Source organism: Lissotriton vulgaris, chromosome 12, assembly GCF_964263255.1.
Source record: "Lissotriton vulgaris chromosome 12, aLisVul1.2, whole genome shotgun sequence".
NCBI lineage: Eukaryota > Metazoa > Chordata > Amphibia > Caudata > Salamandridae > Lissotriton > Lissotriton vulgaris.
The window spans coordinates 756092977-756107960 of NC_141700.1; the positions used below are offsets into that span (position 1 = coordinate 756092977).

At 45.6% G+C, this 14984-nt stretch overlaps 1 protein-coding gene across 1 annotated transcript in view; it reads left to right on the forward strand.

Moving 5' to 3' along the window:
* TNFSF12 (TNF superfamily member 12) overlaps window positions 1-14984 on the forward strand; it is a 210558-nt gene that overhangs the window by 150764 nt on the left and 44810 nt on the right. The window contains exons 2-3 of the mRNA XM_086946056.1: window positions 10372-10453; window positions 12882-12935. Coding sequence (XP_086802182.1) covers window positions 10372-10453; window positions 12882-12935 — 136 coding nt within the window. The remainder of the gene's footprint in view (window positions 1-10371; window positions 10454-12881; window positions 12936-14984) is intronic.

Sequence of the window (14984 nt, forward strand, 5' to 3'; positions counted from 1 at the left end):
CATCTCTTTACAGCCCCCAAGTCTCATCTCTTTACACACCCCATGCCTCATCTCTTTACACATCCAATGCCTCATCTCTTTACACAACCCATGCCTTATCTCTATACACACTCATGCCTTTAAACACCCCAAGGGAAGGCCTAATCTCTTTACACCGTCCAAACCTGATCTCTTTACACACCCTAGGAAAGGACTAATCTCCTTCCACCGTCCAGGCCTCGTCTCTTTATACAACTCAGGCCTTGTCTCTTTACACCCTCCTGGCCTCGTCTCTTTACACACCCCAGGGAAAGCCTGATCTCTTTACACACCCAGGGCTTGACTCTTTACACACCTCAGGCCTTGTCCCTTTACACCATCCAGGCCTTGTCCCTTTACACCATCCAGGCCTTGTCTCTTTACACACCCCGGGGAAGGCCTGATCTCTTTACACACCCAGGCATAGTCTCTTTATACACCCTATGCCTTGTCTCTTTACACACCCCATGGAAGGCCTTGTCTCTTTACACCCTCCAGGCCTCGTCTCTTTACACACCCCAGGCCTCGTCTCTTTACACATCCCATGGAAGGCCTTGTCTCTTTACCCCCTCCAGGCCTTGTCTCTTTACACCCTCCAGGCCTGGTCTCTTTACACACCCCTGGCCTCATCTCTTTACTCCCTCCAGGGAAGGCTTGATGTCTTTCCACCCTGCAGGCCTCGTCTCTTCACACCCTCCAGGCCTCGTCTCTTTAAACAACCGAGGCCTCGTCTCTTTACATACCACATGGAAGGCCTTGTCTCTTTACACCCTCCAGGCCTTGTCTCTTTACTCCCTCCAGGCCTTGTCTCTTTACACACCACATGGAAGGCCTAGTCTCTTTACACCCTCCAGGCCTTGTCTCTTTACACCCTCCAGGCCTTGTCTCTTTACACACCGCAAGGAAGGCCTAGTCTATTTACACCCTCCAGGCCTTGTCTCTTTACACCCTCCAGGCCTGGTCTCTTTACACCTTCCAGGCCTAGTCTCTTTACACCTTTCAGGCCTTGTCTCTTTACACACCCCAGGCCTTGTCTCTTTACACACCCCAGGCCTTGTCTCTTTACACAGCCCAGGCCTTGTCTCTTTACACACCCCAGGTCTTGTCTCTTTACACCCTCCAGGCCTTGTCTCTTTACACCCTCAATGCCTAGTCTCTTTACACCCTCCATGCCTAGTCTCTTTACACCTTCCAGGCCTAGTCTCTTTACACCTTCCAGGCCTTGTCTCTTTACACACCCCAGGCCTTGTCTCTTTACACACCCCAGGCCTCGTCTCTTTACACACCCCAGTCCTTGTCTCTTTACACCCTCCAGGCCTTGTCTCTTTACACACCCCATGCCTTGTCTCTTTACACACCCCAGGCCTCGTCTCTTTACACACCCCAGGCCTTGTCTCTTTACACACCCCATGCCTTGTCTCTTTACACACTCCAGTCCTTGTCTCTTTACACCCTCCAGGCCTTGTCTCTTTACACACCCCCTGCCTTGTCTCTTTACACACCCCAGTCCTTGTCTCTTTACACCCTCCAGGCCTCGTCTCTTTACATCCTTCAGGCCTCGTCTCTTTACACCCTCCAGGCCTCGTCTCTTTACACCCCCCAGGCCTCGTCTCTTTACACCCCCCAGGCCTCGTCTCTTTACACCCTCCAGGCCTCGTCTCTTTACACCCCCCAGGCCTCGTCTCTTTACAGCCTCCATGCCTCGTCTCTTTACACCCTCCAGGCCTCGTCTCTTTACACCCCCAGGCCTCGTCTCTTTACAACCCCCAGGCCTCGTCTCTTTACACCCTCCAGGCCTCGTCTCTTTACACCCTCCAGGCCTCGTCTCTTTACACACCCAGGCCATGTCTCTTTACACACCCAGGCCTTGTCTCTTTACACACCCCAGGCCTTGTCTCTTTACACACCCCAGGTCTTGTCTCTTTACACACCCCAGGTCTTGTCTCTTTACACACCCCAGGTCTTGTCTCTTTACACACCCAGGCCTTGTCTCTTTACACACCCCAGGCCTTGTCTCTTTACACACCCCAGGCCTTGTCTCTTTACACACCCCAGGTCTTGTCTCTTTACACCCTCCAGGCCTCGTCTCTTTACACACCCCAGGCCTCGTCTCTTTACACACCCCAGGCCTCGTCTCTTTACACACCCCAGGCCTACACGTTGTTACAAGAAGTCTCTTCCCTACAGTGACGGGCTCTTATCACGGGGGCCGCGTCCCTCCGAGCTGACTGCAGTCCCGGGCTGTGCAGGCTGGGGCAGGGCCGGGCCCCGAGCAGCTGTCCCTCCTCAGCGCGGATCACGTAACTGATGATGAAATCAGGAGTTGGCCGGGGATTTGGGGCCTGTTTACGCTTCAAGCACACCTGCCAGGGTGCCTGCAATCATAAATCGATCAGGCTCGCAGCCTATGAAATGCGCACCTGGCCCGACAAGTGAGCTCGTGTTTGTTCGTCTCTAACAAACTGCTTCCCTGCATCTCATGTTTCCTTCATCTCGGGAGAAATACGGAATTTTGACTGCGAACACAGAAACCCCACGCGGTATCTATCCATCGTTACCTCGTGGTAATTCTTCACTGCCCCTGTTAAGCATGTCCTAAATCCCCGCCACTGTTTACCGACCCCTATTGTCACCAGATGGCTCTCTGAAGCCCTGCCAAGGGTCTCTGGTCCATAAAACCAGAACTCCAGATCCCAGAATGCAAAAATAAACCTGGACTGGAGTCCAGTCTCGCGCCGACCTGGGAAAAATTGGTAGTTATGTTTATTTCAAACTGACACATTTTTTCCAGCCCTGCGATTTATTTAACAACCCGGTGCATTATGGGAATTATAGTCCTGAATAACCTCGATCAATTCGACCGAATTGCCACATTATTATGATTTTAAGAAAGTAAAAATAGATAGGGAGAAAGCACCCTTCGCGACTGGGAGCCCATCTTGTGACCCCTTCTCGTTCAAGCCTTTAAACAAACAGACTAGCCGATTTTTGCTAGCGTGTTTTAGGAAAGTAGGCATATGACACATAGATTATTTTTTTCTAGAGTGTAGTAGGGATCAACATAGGTCCTGATGAATAAAGCAGTGGGGACTGCTTACGAAACATGTCGACCAAGTAGGGCATAGTAAATATCCCTACCACAACCCCATTTTAACATTTTCAGCTAGAGAAGTGAATACATTGTTTTTTCTACTAGCCAGGGAATTTTTAAGCATCTTAATTATTTCACATATTTTCACCCCCTACCACTCACTTTCTTCACAATACACATAGCCTGACTCCATAAACAACAAGTGCTCCCGCGTAGTTCGCAGGTAGAAGCACGCCCGCCCCATAGAGGGACGGGAAGACCCCAAAGATGAAGCATGACACTATGGGATTCGTAGTGTGTGAGGGGTATTTTAAAAACACATAGTGCTTCCCTTGTCATTAACAAGGTTTAGCAAAACCACTGTCTTTTCTCTATTTATCTAATTTAAAAAAACAAAAAAATTGATAGAATCTTTTCTATCAATTTTCTGACCAAGAGGAACACTTCCTCGAAACGCGTCGAGTGGAGCTATTCATTAAAGCTCGTTAAAACTGCATGAAGCTGGCCTGGACATTCCTTCTTGATTTTGTTGGAAATTACTTTTGGATTGCTGGGGAGTCGCTACCCCGTCCGGGCCCTCCGCTGCAAGGGGCAGGGGTTCAGAGCGCAACCTCAGTTTTGGAGATATATATATATATATATATATATATATATATATATATATATATATATATATATATATATATATCCAAAACTGAGGTTGCGCTCTGTATATATATATATATTTTTTTTTTAGATATATAACTGATATAAGATAACTTGCACCACCATAGATTTCAGATATCATCATTAATATCTATATATATATATATTTTACACAGAGGCAGTAACCACTGTATTCAGTCAAGCCTTGCGCAGTGCGCATGCACTACTCTATGGGGAGGCCTCTTGTAATCACCCCAAACTTTCTCCAAATTTGTCCGTGTGGTTTTTCAACTTCCACACATTCTATTGGCCTTTGCATGTGGCTTTCAAAAATGAAAGTACGCAATTGGCCAAAGGCGGATGCATGTCCCACCTTTTCTCTAAATGTTCACCCCCACGGCATCTAGCTGTCGGCAGGGTGCCAGCTGCATTCCTCGTCATGGGTCATTAAACAGAGCACGGTCGCTTTCACTTTTGCGGCCACGCTTGTCTTGCCTCAAAAGCAGACCCCACCCACCCCCAATACAGCATCGAGCAGCGTGCCTTTACTTATTTATCATCAGCGCCCATATGCTTTTTTTATACACAGCATCAAGCACTGCTTGCTGTGCACCTTTATTTATTAACTGCGGTCTTGGATGGATGGGTGCCTGCGACAAATGCCTCCCTGTTCGCTTTGTGTGCTCTCCACTGTACGCCACTATGCTGATGTTTATTCAAAGCAGGGCGGCTGCACACTCTCCCAGCACCTGGAAGGTGCTCAATCCTCCACAATCACAGGCCAAGCTCTGTCTGAGCTCCCGTATAATTGTTTTAACTGCTCTTTGCCTCAAAAGCAGACCCCTCCCACCTAATGCACTACATGGAACAACGCTCTTGAGCACCTTTATTTTATTAATGACGCCTGTATGTTGAAATGTTGTATTGGCTTGCCTCCAAAGCTCACCCCTCCCACCTCCAACATAGCATGGGTACGCACAGTGGTGTTTTCCTTTTGAATTCGTCTGCTTGCAGTGTTGTTTGTTGGATTTCATCTATAGCAGACCCTTCCCACCTACTGACACAGCATGGGCGCACACAGCAGCGTTTTCACTTTGAATTTGTCTGCTTGCATTGTTGTTTGTTGGATTGACTCTATAGCAGACCCTTCCCACCTCCCGACACAGCATGACAGCTCGCCTTTATTTACTTATGAACAGCCCGCTTTTACTTTACATTTATATGTAAATAGCTTTACTTGTTTTGGCAGGGGGCATGTGGAGATAAAGTGATTTGCCCAGAATCACAGGATGTTGAGCCAACGGGGACGCTCGAACCTGGTCCCCTCCGCTCCAGAGTTGGCTGCTTTGGCTGTTATGCCACACCTTCTCCTTTGTCATATCAACTTTAAAAAAAACTTGTACGATTATTCAAAGATGTTAAGAGTGGGTGGGCATGCCAGTGGGGGATAATGTACTGCATTGCTAAACACTTATAAGGTCTGAAAGGCGAGACCTATTGGCTATGCCAATTTTGTTTCCCCATGCCGTTTCCTGAGGGAAAACAAGACAATGATACTTAAAAAACAGCTGAACAAAATGACAACAAATTTGGCAGAAAGCCAAGTATTTATCCAGAAAATTTGCTTTTGTGATTTGGTGTAAATCTGTTCAGTTTTAGAGACATAAAAGTTTAATAAATAGCGATATCTTTTGCTGCGGGACTCCAACAGGAGAAAAATGACAAAAATAGCATTCTGATTTGCTTGTCCAGCGGGACCAATTGATGTGATTCAGTGGCCGATACATGAAGAAAAATGTTGTGGCTGCCAAAACAGGATTCGGGGACTTAATCCCTGCATCCTGAGGAATAAAATATACATTAAGTAAAAGGACAGGGTAGGGATAGCCAGACCCCTTAGCTTTTGTGTAGGAGAAGGGAGGGAATGAGTCCCAGAGGGACTGTCGCGTGGCATAAAAGTTCCTACATTTATTTTTCTTTGAGTCATCAGAGTCCCATGGGACTCCAGCGGGAGCAAAATCGATGTCCCTTTGTGATCCTGCAAGTGTCCCATGGGAGTCAGCGCAGACCCGTGTGTTCTGCAGGACTAAAAAAATATTTTAGAAAAAACTGAGAATGCAGGGCAGTGGTCTGTGGACTGTTGGCCGCTCACAGGGGCTTGAACGCCAGAGGCCAGGCCCTGTGGCCAACCCCATGCCACATACAGTAGAAGGTCGTGCGTAGCAAGGGACTGGATGCCCTTCAGAGGTTTGGGTGCCCGTGGGGTGATGGGCACCTACAAGTGGTTGAGTGTAGGGCTTGGCCACAGGGCCTGGCCTGTGGCCAACTCCACACCATGCACTGGTAAGGGAGTTGGGCACCCGTGGGGTGATGGGCACAGGACCTGGCCCGCACAAGATCATGCTGCCGCCCCCCGCTGTGCACTGCCAAAGGCGGGTAGTTGACTGCAAATTTATCATAATAGGGTATTACATACCTAAAAAAAACCATAGAAATTCATTGTAAAAAACAAAGGGTAAGAGGAAGCTATACTTAGCTCTTCTAATAATAAAAAAGTTAAAGTGTAAAAAAATGAAAAACACTCAAATTCACCACATATAAGTACTGATATAAGTATAACGAGCACCGCTAGGATGTAGTATTTATGCCATCAAATGTCACAGTGCTTAATTTGTTAAAGGATGAGTGCTGGTGCCTAAAGCTCTTCTCAGAAGCCCTCGGCTGTTGCAATTAAATGTCGGCACGCTCGATACAAAGGCCATGTAGTCTTGAATCCACCTTATGCCTCCAAGGAACAAAAGGGGAGGACTAAAGACAATGCCTTGATGGACGGCAACTGAAAGTTCGATGAGTGCGTAGCTCGGAATCCCCATGCGACTGAGAAAGAGCGGGCAGACAGAGAGGAGGAAGGTCATTTGTGTGGTAACCATGTGCTTACTAGTGGTTTGAGGATGAAGGGTATGATGGTTTACAGTGTAAAAGCAGCAGATTGCTTCAGTGGTATGAAGTTGGAGGTAAGGTGATAGCGATGAGCAGACGTGATACAGTTGACATGGAAACGTGTGGTTTGCAATGAAGGAATGGAAACCTGGCTGGAGGGGCTTGAGACTGTTACTCAAAAATTGGTAAATTTTGAGATAGTGAGTTGTTCAATTATTTTGATGTAAAAGGGGAGATGGGATACTGGGCTGTAGTTGTAAAGAGAGGTGGGATCTGAAGTGGGAGTCTTTAAGAGATGTGGAAGCACTTCACTGCAGGCTTGAAGCGTAGGGGGTGGGTGTGAGGCAAACGTGAAAAAAAGACATTAGACAGAGAAGAACCTTGGAGGTGAGAGCAAGAGGTTTAATGGTTTGTGAGCTGGACTTATCAGCTGGTGCAGAAGACAGACTATCAAATTAGAGTTCTGGAATGAGTTCAGAGGTAGATGTGATGAAGAGTTAGAGTGTAGCTGAGTGAGGTGGGAGTGTAGTGGAGGAGTAGGAGGAGCAGTGAGGAGGACACCAAGGATTTCACTCAAAGTAGTTATTCTTCAGGGGGAAGTATGATGTCAAACCATTGACATGATAAAAATAGGATTTATGGCAGGAGCGAGATGTTGAAAATAGATTATTAATAGTATGTGTAAGTTGTGGGTGAGGCTGAAGGTAGGTGCTAAGGCCTCGCAAACCTGAGGATTTGATATTGTCAAGGGCAGAACATGGTGTCCACAGAGCTTGTTTGTTTGATTCTAGAATTGCTGTGATCTTGTTCTAGCACTACTTTCACAGAAGTGCTTGCACTTTCATTTTCGGATTACCCTGTTAGAATAAATTGATGGTTATGGGAAATGTAAAGCTATAAGAAACCCAAACCGAATTAGAAAAATAGAGCACAGTTAATTAAAAAAAGGTACCGAAATGAAAAAAAATCCAATTAGGGGGAATAGGCATGTGAATTTTTAAAGTTTTAACCTCATGCGCGCTAGCGGAATTCCGCTCGTACGCTGAGATTTTTAAAAGCGCTTGTTACGTGACGAGCTGGGCTCGTCATCAGCGTGCGAGGAGGCTACGCCATGACGAGCCCAGCTCGTCATCAGCGTGGAAGGGGTTAAGGAGAAATAGTGCCAAAAAGAACAAAGCGCCAGTGATAGTCAATGGTTGCTGTAGACCGAGATCTAGGAGCAGTTTGAGGCTGGTCACAATGGAGGGTGGGTCGGCTATACCAACCAGGTTCATCCAGGTCAAAGATTTCACCTTCTGACCTAGTCCTTTAGATGCCAATGTACTACAAGAGTGCCCTTTTAAAGTCCCATGCACCTCATCAGAGGCTCTTAGAGACTCACAGGGTGTTCGATAGAGGCCTACAGCAGAGTCCAGTCCAGGTCCAGTAGCCACTGGTCAGCAGGGCATTTACAGGAAAGGCTCTTGTTGTGTCTCTGTAGCTTAAACAGGGGGTCAGCTTTAAGACCCATGGAATCCACTTCTTTACCTTGAGTTTAAGAGGGAGCAGACCCATTGCTTTAGGGCTCCACCCAGTTCACAGACAGTAGGTTCAATCCTCTTCTGTTCTTATTCAGGTCCAGGAGTGTTTCCAAAGTGGGTGCCTGGAGGTGCCACATTTATGCCCAGCACTAGCTAGTGGGTGGGAATGTCGCCTGGGTACATCCTAATCAATGGAGCAAAAGTTCCCGCCACCAACTCTACCCACTTTGGGTATTTTAAAGCTTTCAAAAGTCTTCAACTTCACAAGAAGTAGTGTCCTATGGTAATCCTGATGTCCTCCCACATTTAATACTAAAATCTAATTTCAGACAGCAACTGTATCCACTATAAACCCACCCTCCATCATGGTCATTACATTTCTAGTCTACTTTCAAGTGCCATGCAACCTGCCTTGTGGGCCTCAAGGTTACATGGGGTGGCCTATTATTATTTAAAAGAAAGGGTTGATTTTGATAGGTCCAATTGCAGTTTTTACACTGCCACAGTCCAGCTGCACAGGGTAGTCCTGAAGCCATGTTTGCATTGCCACTGTAGTGGATGGCACAATAAGCGCTACAGTCCCCTATTGACACTTAAATTCCAGGCCCCAGGTACATTTTGTACCATTTGTAGGCAAGTTAAATATTTCATTTAAGAATAGGCCAATTCAACCATGTTCAAAGAGGGAGCATAGGCACTTTACTGCTGGTCGGGTGGGGTAAGAGGGGTAAAGTGCAGAGAGTTCTAAAGCCAGCAACTTTATGGGATCCAGCAAAAGGAGAAAAATCTGGGGTGGCCATGCAGAAAAAACAGATTAAGGCATAGTTCTTACTCCAATTCGGAATACGTTGATTCGACCATGTTTAAAGGGGGAGCACAGACACTTCACTGCTGGTTAGTGAGGTAAAGTGCCCAGAGTTCTAAAGTCAGCAAAATTGTAGGGTCCATCAAAAGGCGAAAAATCTGGGGTGACCACACAGAAAAGGGGATTTCCTACAAACACCTATCGCTCAGATGTGACCATGTTTAAGAAAGGCCTCAATACAGCACAGATGCTTAGCAGTTCAGTTGGGTGTTTGTGAGACAGACTTTCGTGAAATGTTGTGTCTAAAAACTCTCAGCTTCTGGGGATTTGATTATTAAGTCACACTATAAAAGATAAAAATCTAGAGTGTCCAATTAACAAAGTAAAATTGGATATTTGGGTTACTCCTCTGTTGGAGCAGTAGTTTTGACTATCTTGGACTTCACAAAGATTCCCAGGAGTACTATCACGCATAAATATTTACGCGTTCAGAAATATAGGAATATCCTTATATCTCAGATTGAAAAAGAAAATGTAGTAATGATTCTAGCTGGGTTCTAAAAATGGCAGGGCTGTAGACTATGTCTGCTGGGAGAGTTATGTGCACATTTTCAAAGGCAATAGTAACTTTGTGCTGTTCGGGGAGGCTGCACTGGAATACAGAAATGTTTGTGTAACTTATAAATCAGACTGCAGCCACCCAGCTGCTATACACACCCATGCAGAGACTACTTCAGGCTGGCACTGTCTTTTATACTGAAATACACACCTCTAAAATGTAATTATCTGACTATAAAGAATTGCAAGAGCACTAGCAGCTTACCACACATGTGCATTTGCCAGACAGGGGGCATCTATGCCAATCCAAGAAATAAGTAAGTAGTTTGGTTCCGCCCTCACGTCTAGGGCATCTAAAATGCCTTGAAGCCTTCCCACCCTATTGGCAGCACCACTCCGCCGCGTCGAATCTGACCCCGCCAGTCTGTGATGAAAATGTTTGTAAAGTTATACTCCGACATGCTGGTGTCACACTGGCACCATGATGTCATGCTAATCTCAGATTTGTGCCACACAAATACTTATTAACAGCACCACCCTGAAGGTCTGGCAAAAATTGAGCTCAGGAGGTGACAATGATGTGAAGACAAGCACTGATCTGTAGAGCGGAAGAGGGTGGGTAAATAGGTCTACCTCATGTATGTAGGGCCGGAAGTCAGATTACAAGTTCAATAATGCACAGAAAGATCAGGGCTGGCCAAGCGGCTATCACGTGACAGCGACCAGCAGACGCCGCTCATTCTTGGGGATGCATCTGGATTTATTGTGTTGTGTTTCTGTTTTGCCCCCTCCAGGTGCACTATGGACCGGACTGGAACGGGGAAGGGTTCCTGTACCGCTTCGCACAGGAAGGCAAGTCAAGGCAGCGGCGCACAGGTGAGTGACGTCGTCTACGTGGCGCGTGCTGCACATGATTGTGTCGCGAGTTCTTTTGTTTCAAATTTTGGTGTGGAGTTAGAGCCTGGCATGGAAGCATTCGGTTTACTACTTCTACTTGTTTTAATATTTTTTGTGAAGGATTTTCCCCACTTTGAGGCAGAGTCTGAACACTTTTAGAGGCGTGGCAGGGTAGCATGTGAGCCAACCTACTATTGTTGGAAGTAGGCTACTGCTCTCTGAAAAACACTACAGCCTATAATCAACCCACTCTCCTCACCGACAACCCAAAACCGACCACACTTCCCTTCAGTAAATACACTACAGACCGCCCTTGCCAGGCGCACCTGACACACAACGACATCCTATATCTTGGCTAACACCAGCAATCCAATAACAGTCATTGTCTAACAGGAACCCCACAGACAGACCATCAATGCAACCACACCCCTAAATGGTCTTACTCAGACAGGGCATTTTAAGCCACCTAGAAACTCTCTCACCGCCCAGTGCACAACATGTCTGTAAAACCATGTATTTAGCAAAGTGCTGCCAAATCAATCCCGCTGTCATGCAACACCGCATCGTACCACGCAGACAAAACTAGCGAAAACATTCACCATCCTCACATGAGCAGCATTGCATCATTAAACACCAACTTGAGTTGTAATGCTTGATCAGAAAGATGTGTGGTCTGACCAAGCAATGTTCACCAATCCATCAAATAAAGTGGACAAGCCCAAAAGTCCTCTGAGACTCCCAACCATACACGCAACATACCCCTAAGACCGTTCCTAGGTTTATCTCATTTTACTTTCACACTAGCACAAACCATTTCTAAACTAAACACTGAATAAAGTCTTGTAGCCCCACATAGCCAAACATCCACCAACAACATACACCATCAAACAATGGCGCCTCCGTTTCTGCACTCGGTTTAAGAAAGAGCTATGGTGCCATAATAATGGTTGAAAGCCCTGTACAAATGACAAAATCATAACATGCAGATTCGAGTGGGTCATCCTACTCCTTAGGAAAAACCTGCTGATGGGACCTGTTAAGAGACTAAAGCAGTAATTCCCTGAGAAGAAATGTTTTAAATGTATTGGGCGCAAGTCTCAGCTAGTGAAGGTGCCTGCCGCTTTGTGCATGCATATGCAGGGGGGTACAATAGGTACCCCCATGTGCACCCCCAACCCCACAACACCCTGGGGGCCCGCAACGGGCCCCCAGAAGCATTGGTCCACATGCTTTTCCACGGCGTAAAATCCGCCGCGGAAAAGCATGTTTCCCCACACTTCGTAATTTGGCTGGCGGTGTCTTGCAGACACCGCCACCAAATTGCGGACAACATCCCGCGGATCAGCGGCGGACGGACTTGTCATCCGCGCTGATCCCGCAGCCATCCTAAGGTGGCTGGTGGTGTTTTGGAGGTCCGCAGCGGTGAATCCGCATCCTCCGGGCCAGCGGTGGCTTCCGCCGGCCCGGAGGATGCGGATTCACCGCCATCCTAATCGACCCCTTAGTTTTGAGGTCACCCAAGATGCCAAGATTTGGGTGGCACATTGTAAAGTATGAAACAGTATCCAGAAAGCATCTGGGAAATCACTGGTGCGAGGGAGTGTTTGGGATGAACAGAAAAAGTTGGGCGAGGTGAGCAGAGTACAAGGAAAGACTCTCACTCCAATGTTCCAGTGTGATAGCTCAGTCAGTTAATGCACTTCCTCCTGACATATTTGCACAATCTGCATCTCCCAGGCTCCAGTCCCATCAGTGCAACTGACTTTCATCTTTTCAAGTTCAATAAAATAGATTCAAGTTGGTTAAGTAAGAGTGTTTTTTTATACAATCCAAGCAGTATTGGGTGCCATAATAATGATATTGTTCATGAAAAAATCATTACTATGAATTTTATTATTAATAGCATCATTATTGTAATTTTTATGAACGTTCAAAAAGTTATTTTTAAAATTTGGAAAAACATATTAACAGCGTTGATTAACATTAAAATCAGTGACAAGCAATATTTAGTCAGGTCAGTTTGCAGGACATTCATCACAAGAAGCATATTAGCACCTCGTTTTTGTTGATAATCCTAGTATATAAATAAACCTTATTGCCCACTGCTCAGAACATTAACACTGGTTAATGCCCTCTGTAATGGGTGGTATCCACTGTTCTTTGCTTGTCTCCCAACTCTGGACCGGAGCCACAAGCGGGTATGACTTACCCCCACTAGTCCTAGGATTTATCATATTTAACACTATTTTTCTGCAAAACTATTCCATAATTAATAATAATATTGATTCGAGCTTGTTGGTCCGCTGGTCCCTGTACCTAAAATAAGTCCCGCAAACTTGTAGGAAATTGAAGGCATGGTGGCAGAGGCAACACAACAAATCTTTCTGTTTCCTTCTCTTTCTAACAGCCAAGAACAGAAACAACAATCGCAACCGGAAGAATGCCGCTGCCCACTACAAAGGTAAGTGTGCCAATCCCCCGGCAGCCCACGTAGCAGTCCAATAGATCCCCCACCTACCGCCTTGCCCATGTAGAAGGTAACTCACACTCAAACCACTGCAAAGGTTGCACAGCAGACTCTGACCAGTATGAAGTTAAGTTTGCCCGCCTCTTGACAGCCCACCGCAGTCCATTATAAAGGTTTACCCAACTCTGACAATGCAAAACCAAGCCACTCAACCACTGGCCACCTTGAAGTTCAACCTGTAGCCCCTGACCTCTAAAAAGAGAAGCGCATAATTCAACTGTGTTAACAACTGTGAAGGTAACCATTGACCCAATCCTGTAGCCGGACCCCTGTAGAAGTAGGGCCAACTGACCTCTAAGAAACTAGTTCCCATCTCCATGCGGCCCCAAGTCCCTATGATGCTGACCCCACCGAACCACGAGGGTGGTAAGTCTCTCCACCCCAGTGGCTAAGAGTGTAGCCCACCGTTGTCAGGGTCAGATGAGTCCTGTAGGATCTGGGGGACGCTGAGATAATGGAGCGAGCTTGTGGTAAGTATTGCCTTTTAGTGCCGAGCAATGCAAATATCCCGCTTCGCTCACCAGGATCCGCGGCTCGCTCCTAATAGTAGGAAAAACACCTACTAGCTCCATGTTGGCATTATAATCTTTTTGCATTTAGTTTCTGTTTGTTTTCAGACTCGTGTGAACTTATTTCTTATAAACACTTGAAACGTACATGACCATGAACACTACTTAGCAGCTGGTTTGCAGATGGTCATACCACAGGGGATCATTTTAAAAAGATTTCCCCAAAACCTGAATGTCTCTGTGACTCCTTTTTTCGAACTGAAAGCGCTGTGTATTTAGTCTGTCCGCTTTACTGGGACAATTTAAAGATCTCGGGGGCTTAAAGTCTAGCTGTGAACATGTTTATGGGCCTCTACATAGTAGTACATTTTTTTGTACTTGCTTTTTAATACAATATTTCTCATAAAACAAAACACAGTACTACAGCAAGTCACCCAATCCACAGGCTCATTGTTCAGGCAAAAGCAAAGGTATCAATATTTCATGGATGAAACATATTTAGCACGAACATTATTATGTCTGCTGTTCATCTCGATTGATAAATATACCTCCCATGCCTTTTGTAGTGTTTTTTATGAAATGTGTATTCTTTCATGGAAAAAAAAACTTTACGAATATGGTAAATTACCATAAAACTATCAGTAGGGGCGCTAAATTATTATCAATGTAGACGTATGATAAAAGATGTAGACGAGCATTTAAGCGATAGCACCAAGGACATTCTACGATACAACATTTGGTTATGATAATAATATTGCAGGAAAGCTCTGAATTAATGTTGGATTACCTCAAAGACCAAGCAATCTTTGCCTCAGGAGTATCCCTTGTTAATGTTCATTTATATACGTCATCTAAAGTGCAGAGGCCTTTCAGAGACCCATCACCTGCATTGATTAACTCTGGATTAAATTGCATTTTTCAATAACTTTTGCAGTGCGTGCAATTTTTTCCTACAGTCTTTAATAACGAATGCATGCATTTATGTGCAGGACTTGACAGACTTCTTGTAAGCGATTTGCCAAAATATCTCAACAGAATCAACAGCCAATTTTATGCCTCACAAATGTGCACATCAATACACCTCACAAAGTCATTTAGAAGAATTTGAATGGGTTGAATGGAGGATTTTGGACAAGGATATGAAAGGGGTTAATTAAGCTACAATTGCTTCAAGTAATTGTTTATTACAGTTCATTCAAAAATACAGATAACAATTGTCTGCAAACACCACGCTCACTGGGCTTGAATGCAGTCTGACATATGTAAATACTTGCATGTAGAAATATGAATGCATTTTGTCGAAAATGATCCAGAATGGAGACCTGATCTGAAAATCTGGCAATGATACATCAGTGATGTACTTTGTAGATGAACTGATGAACTGAACTGGTAACAGTAAGAGAGAAGACTGTGAACTAGAATCAAAACACGGAAGACGCAAATCTACCTCTGAGATTATTAAAACGAGCATTTG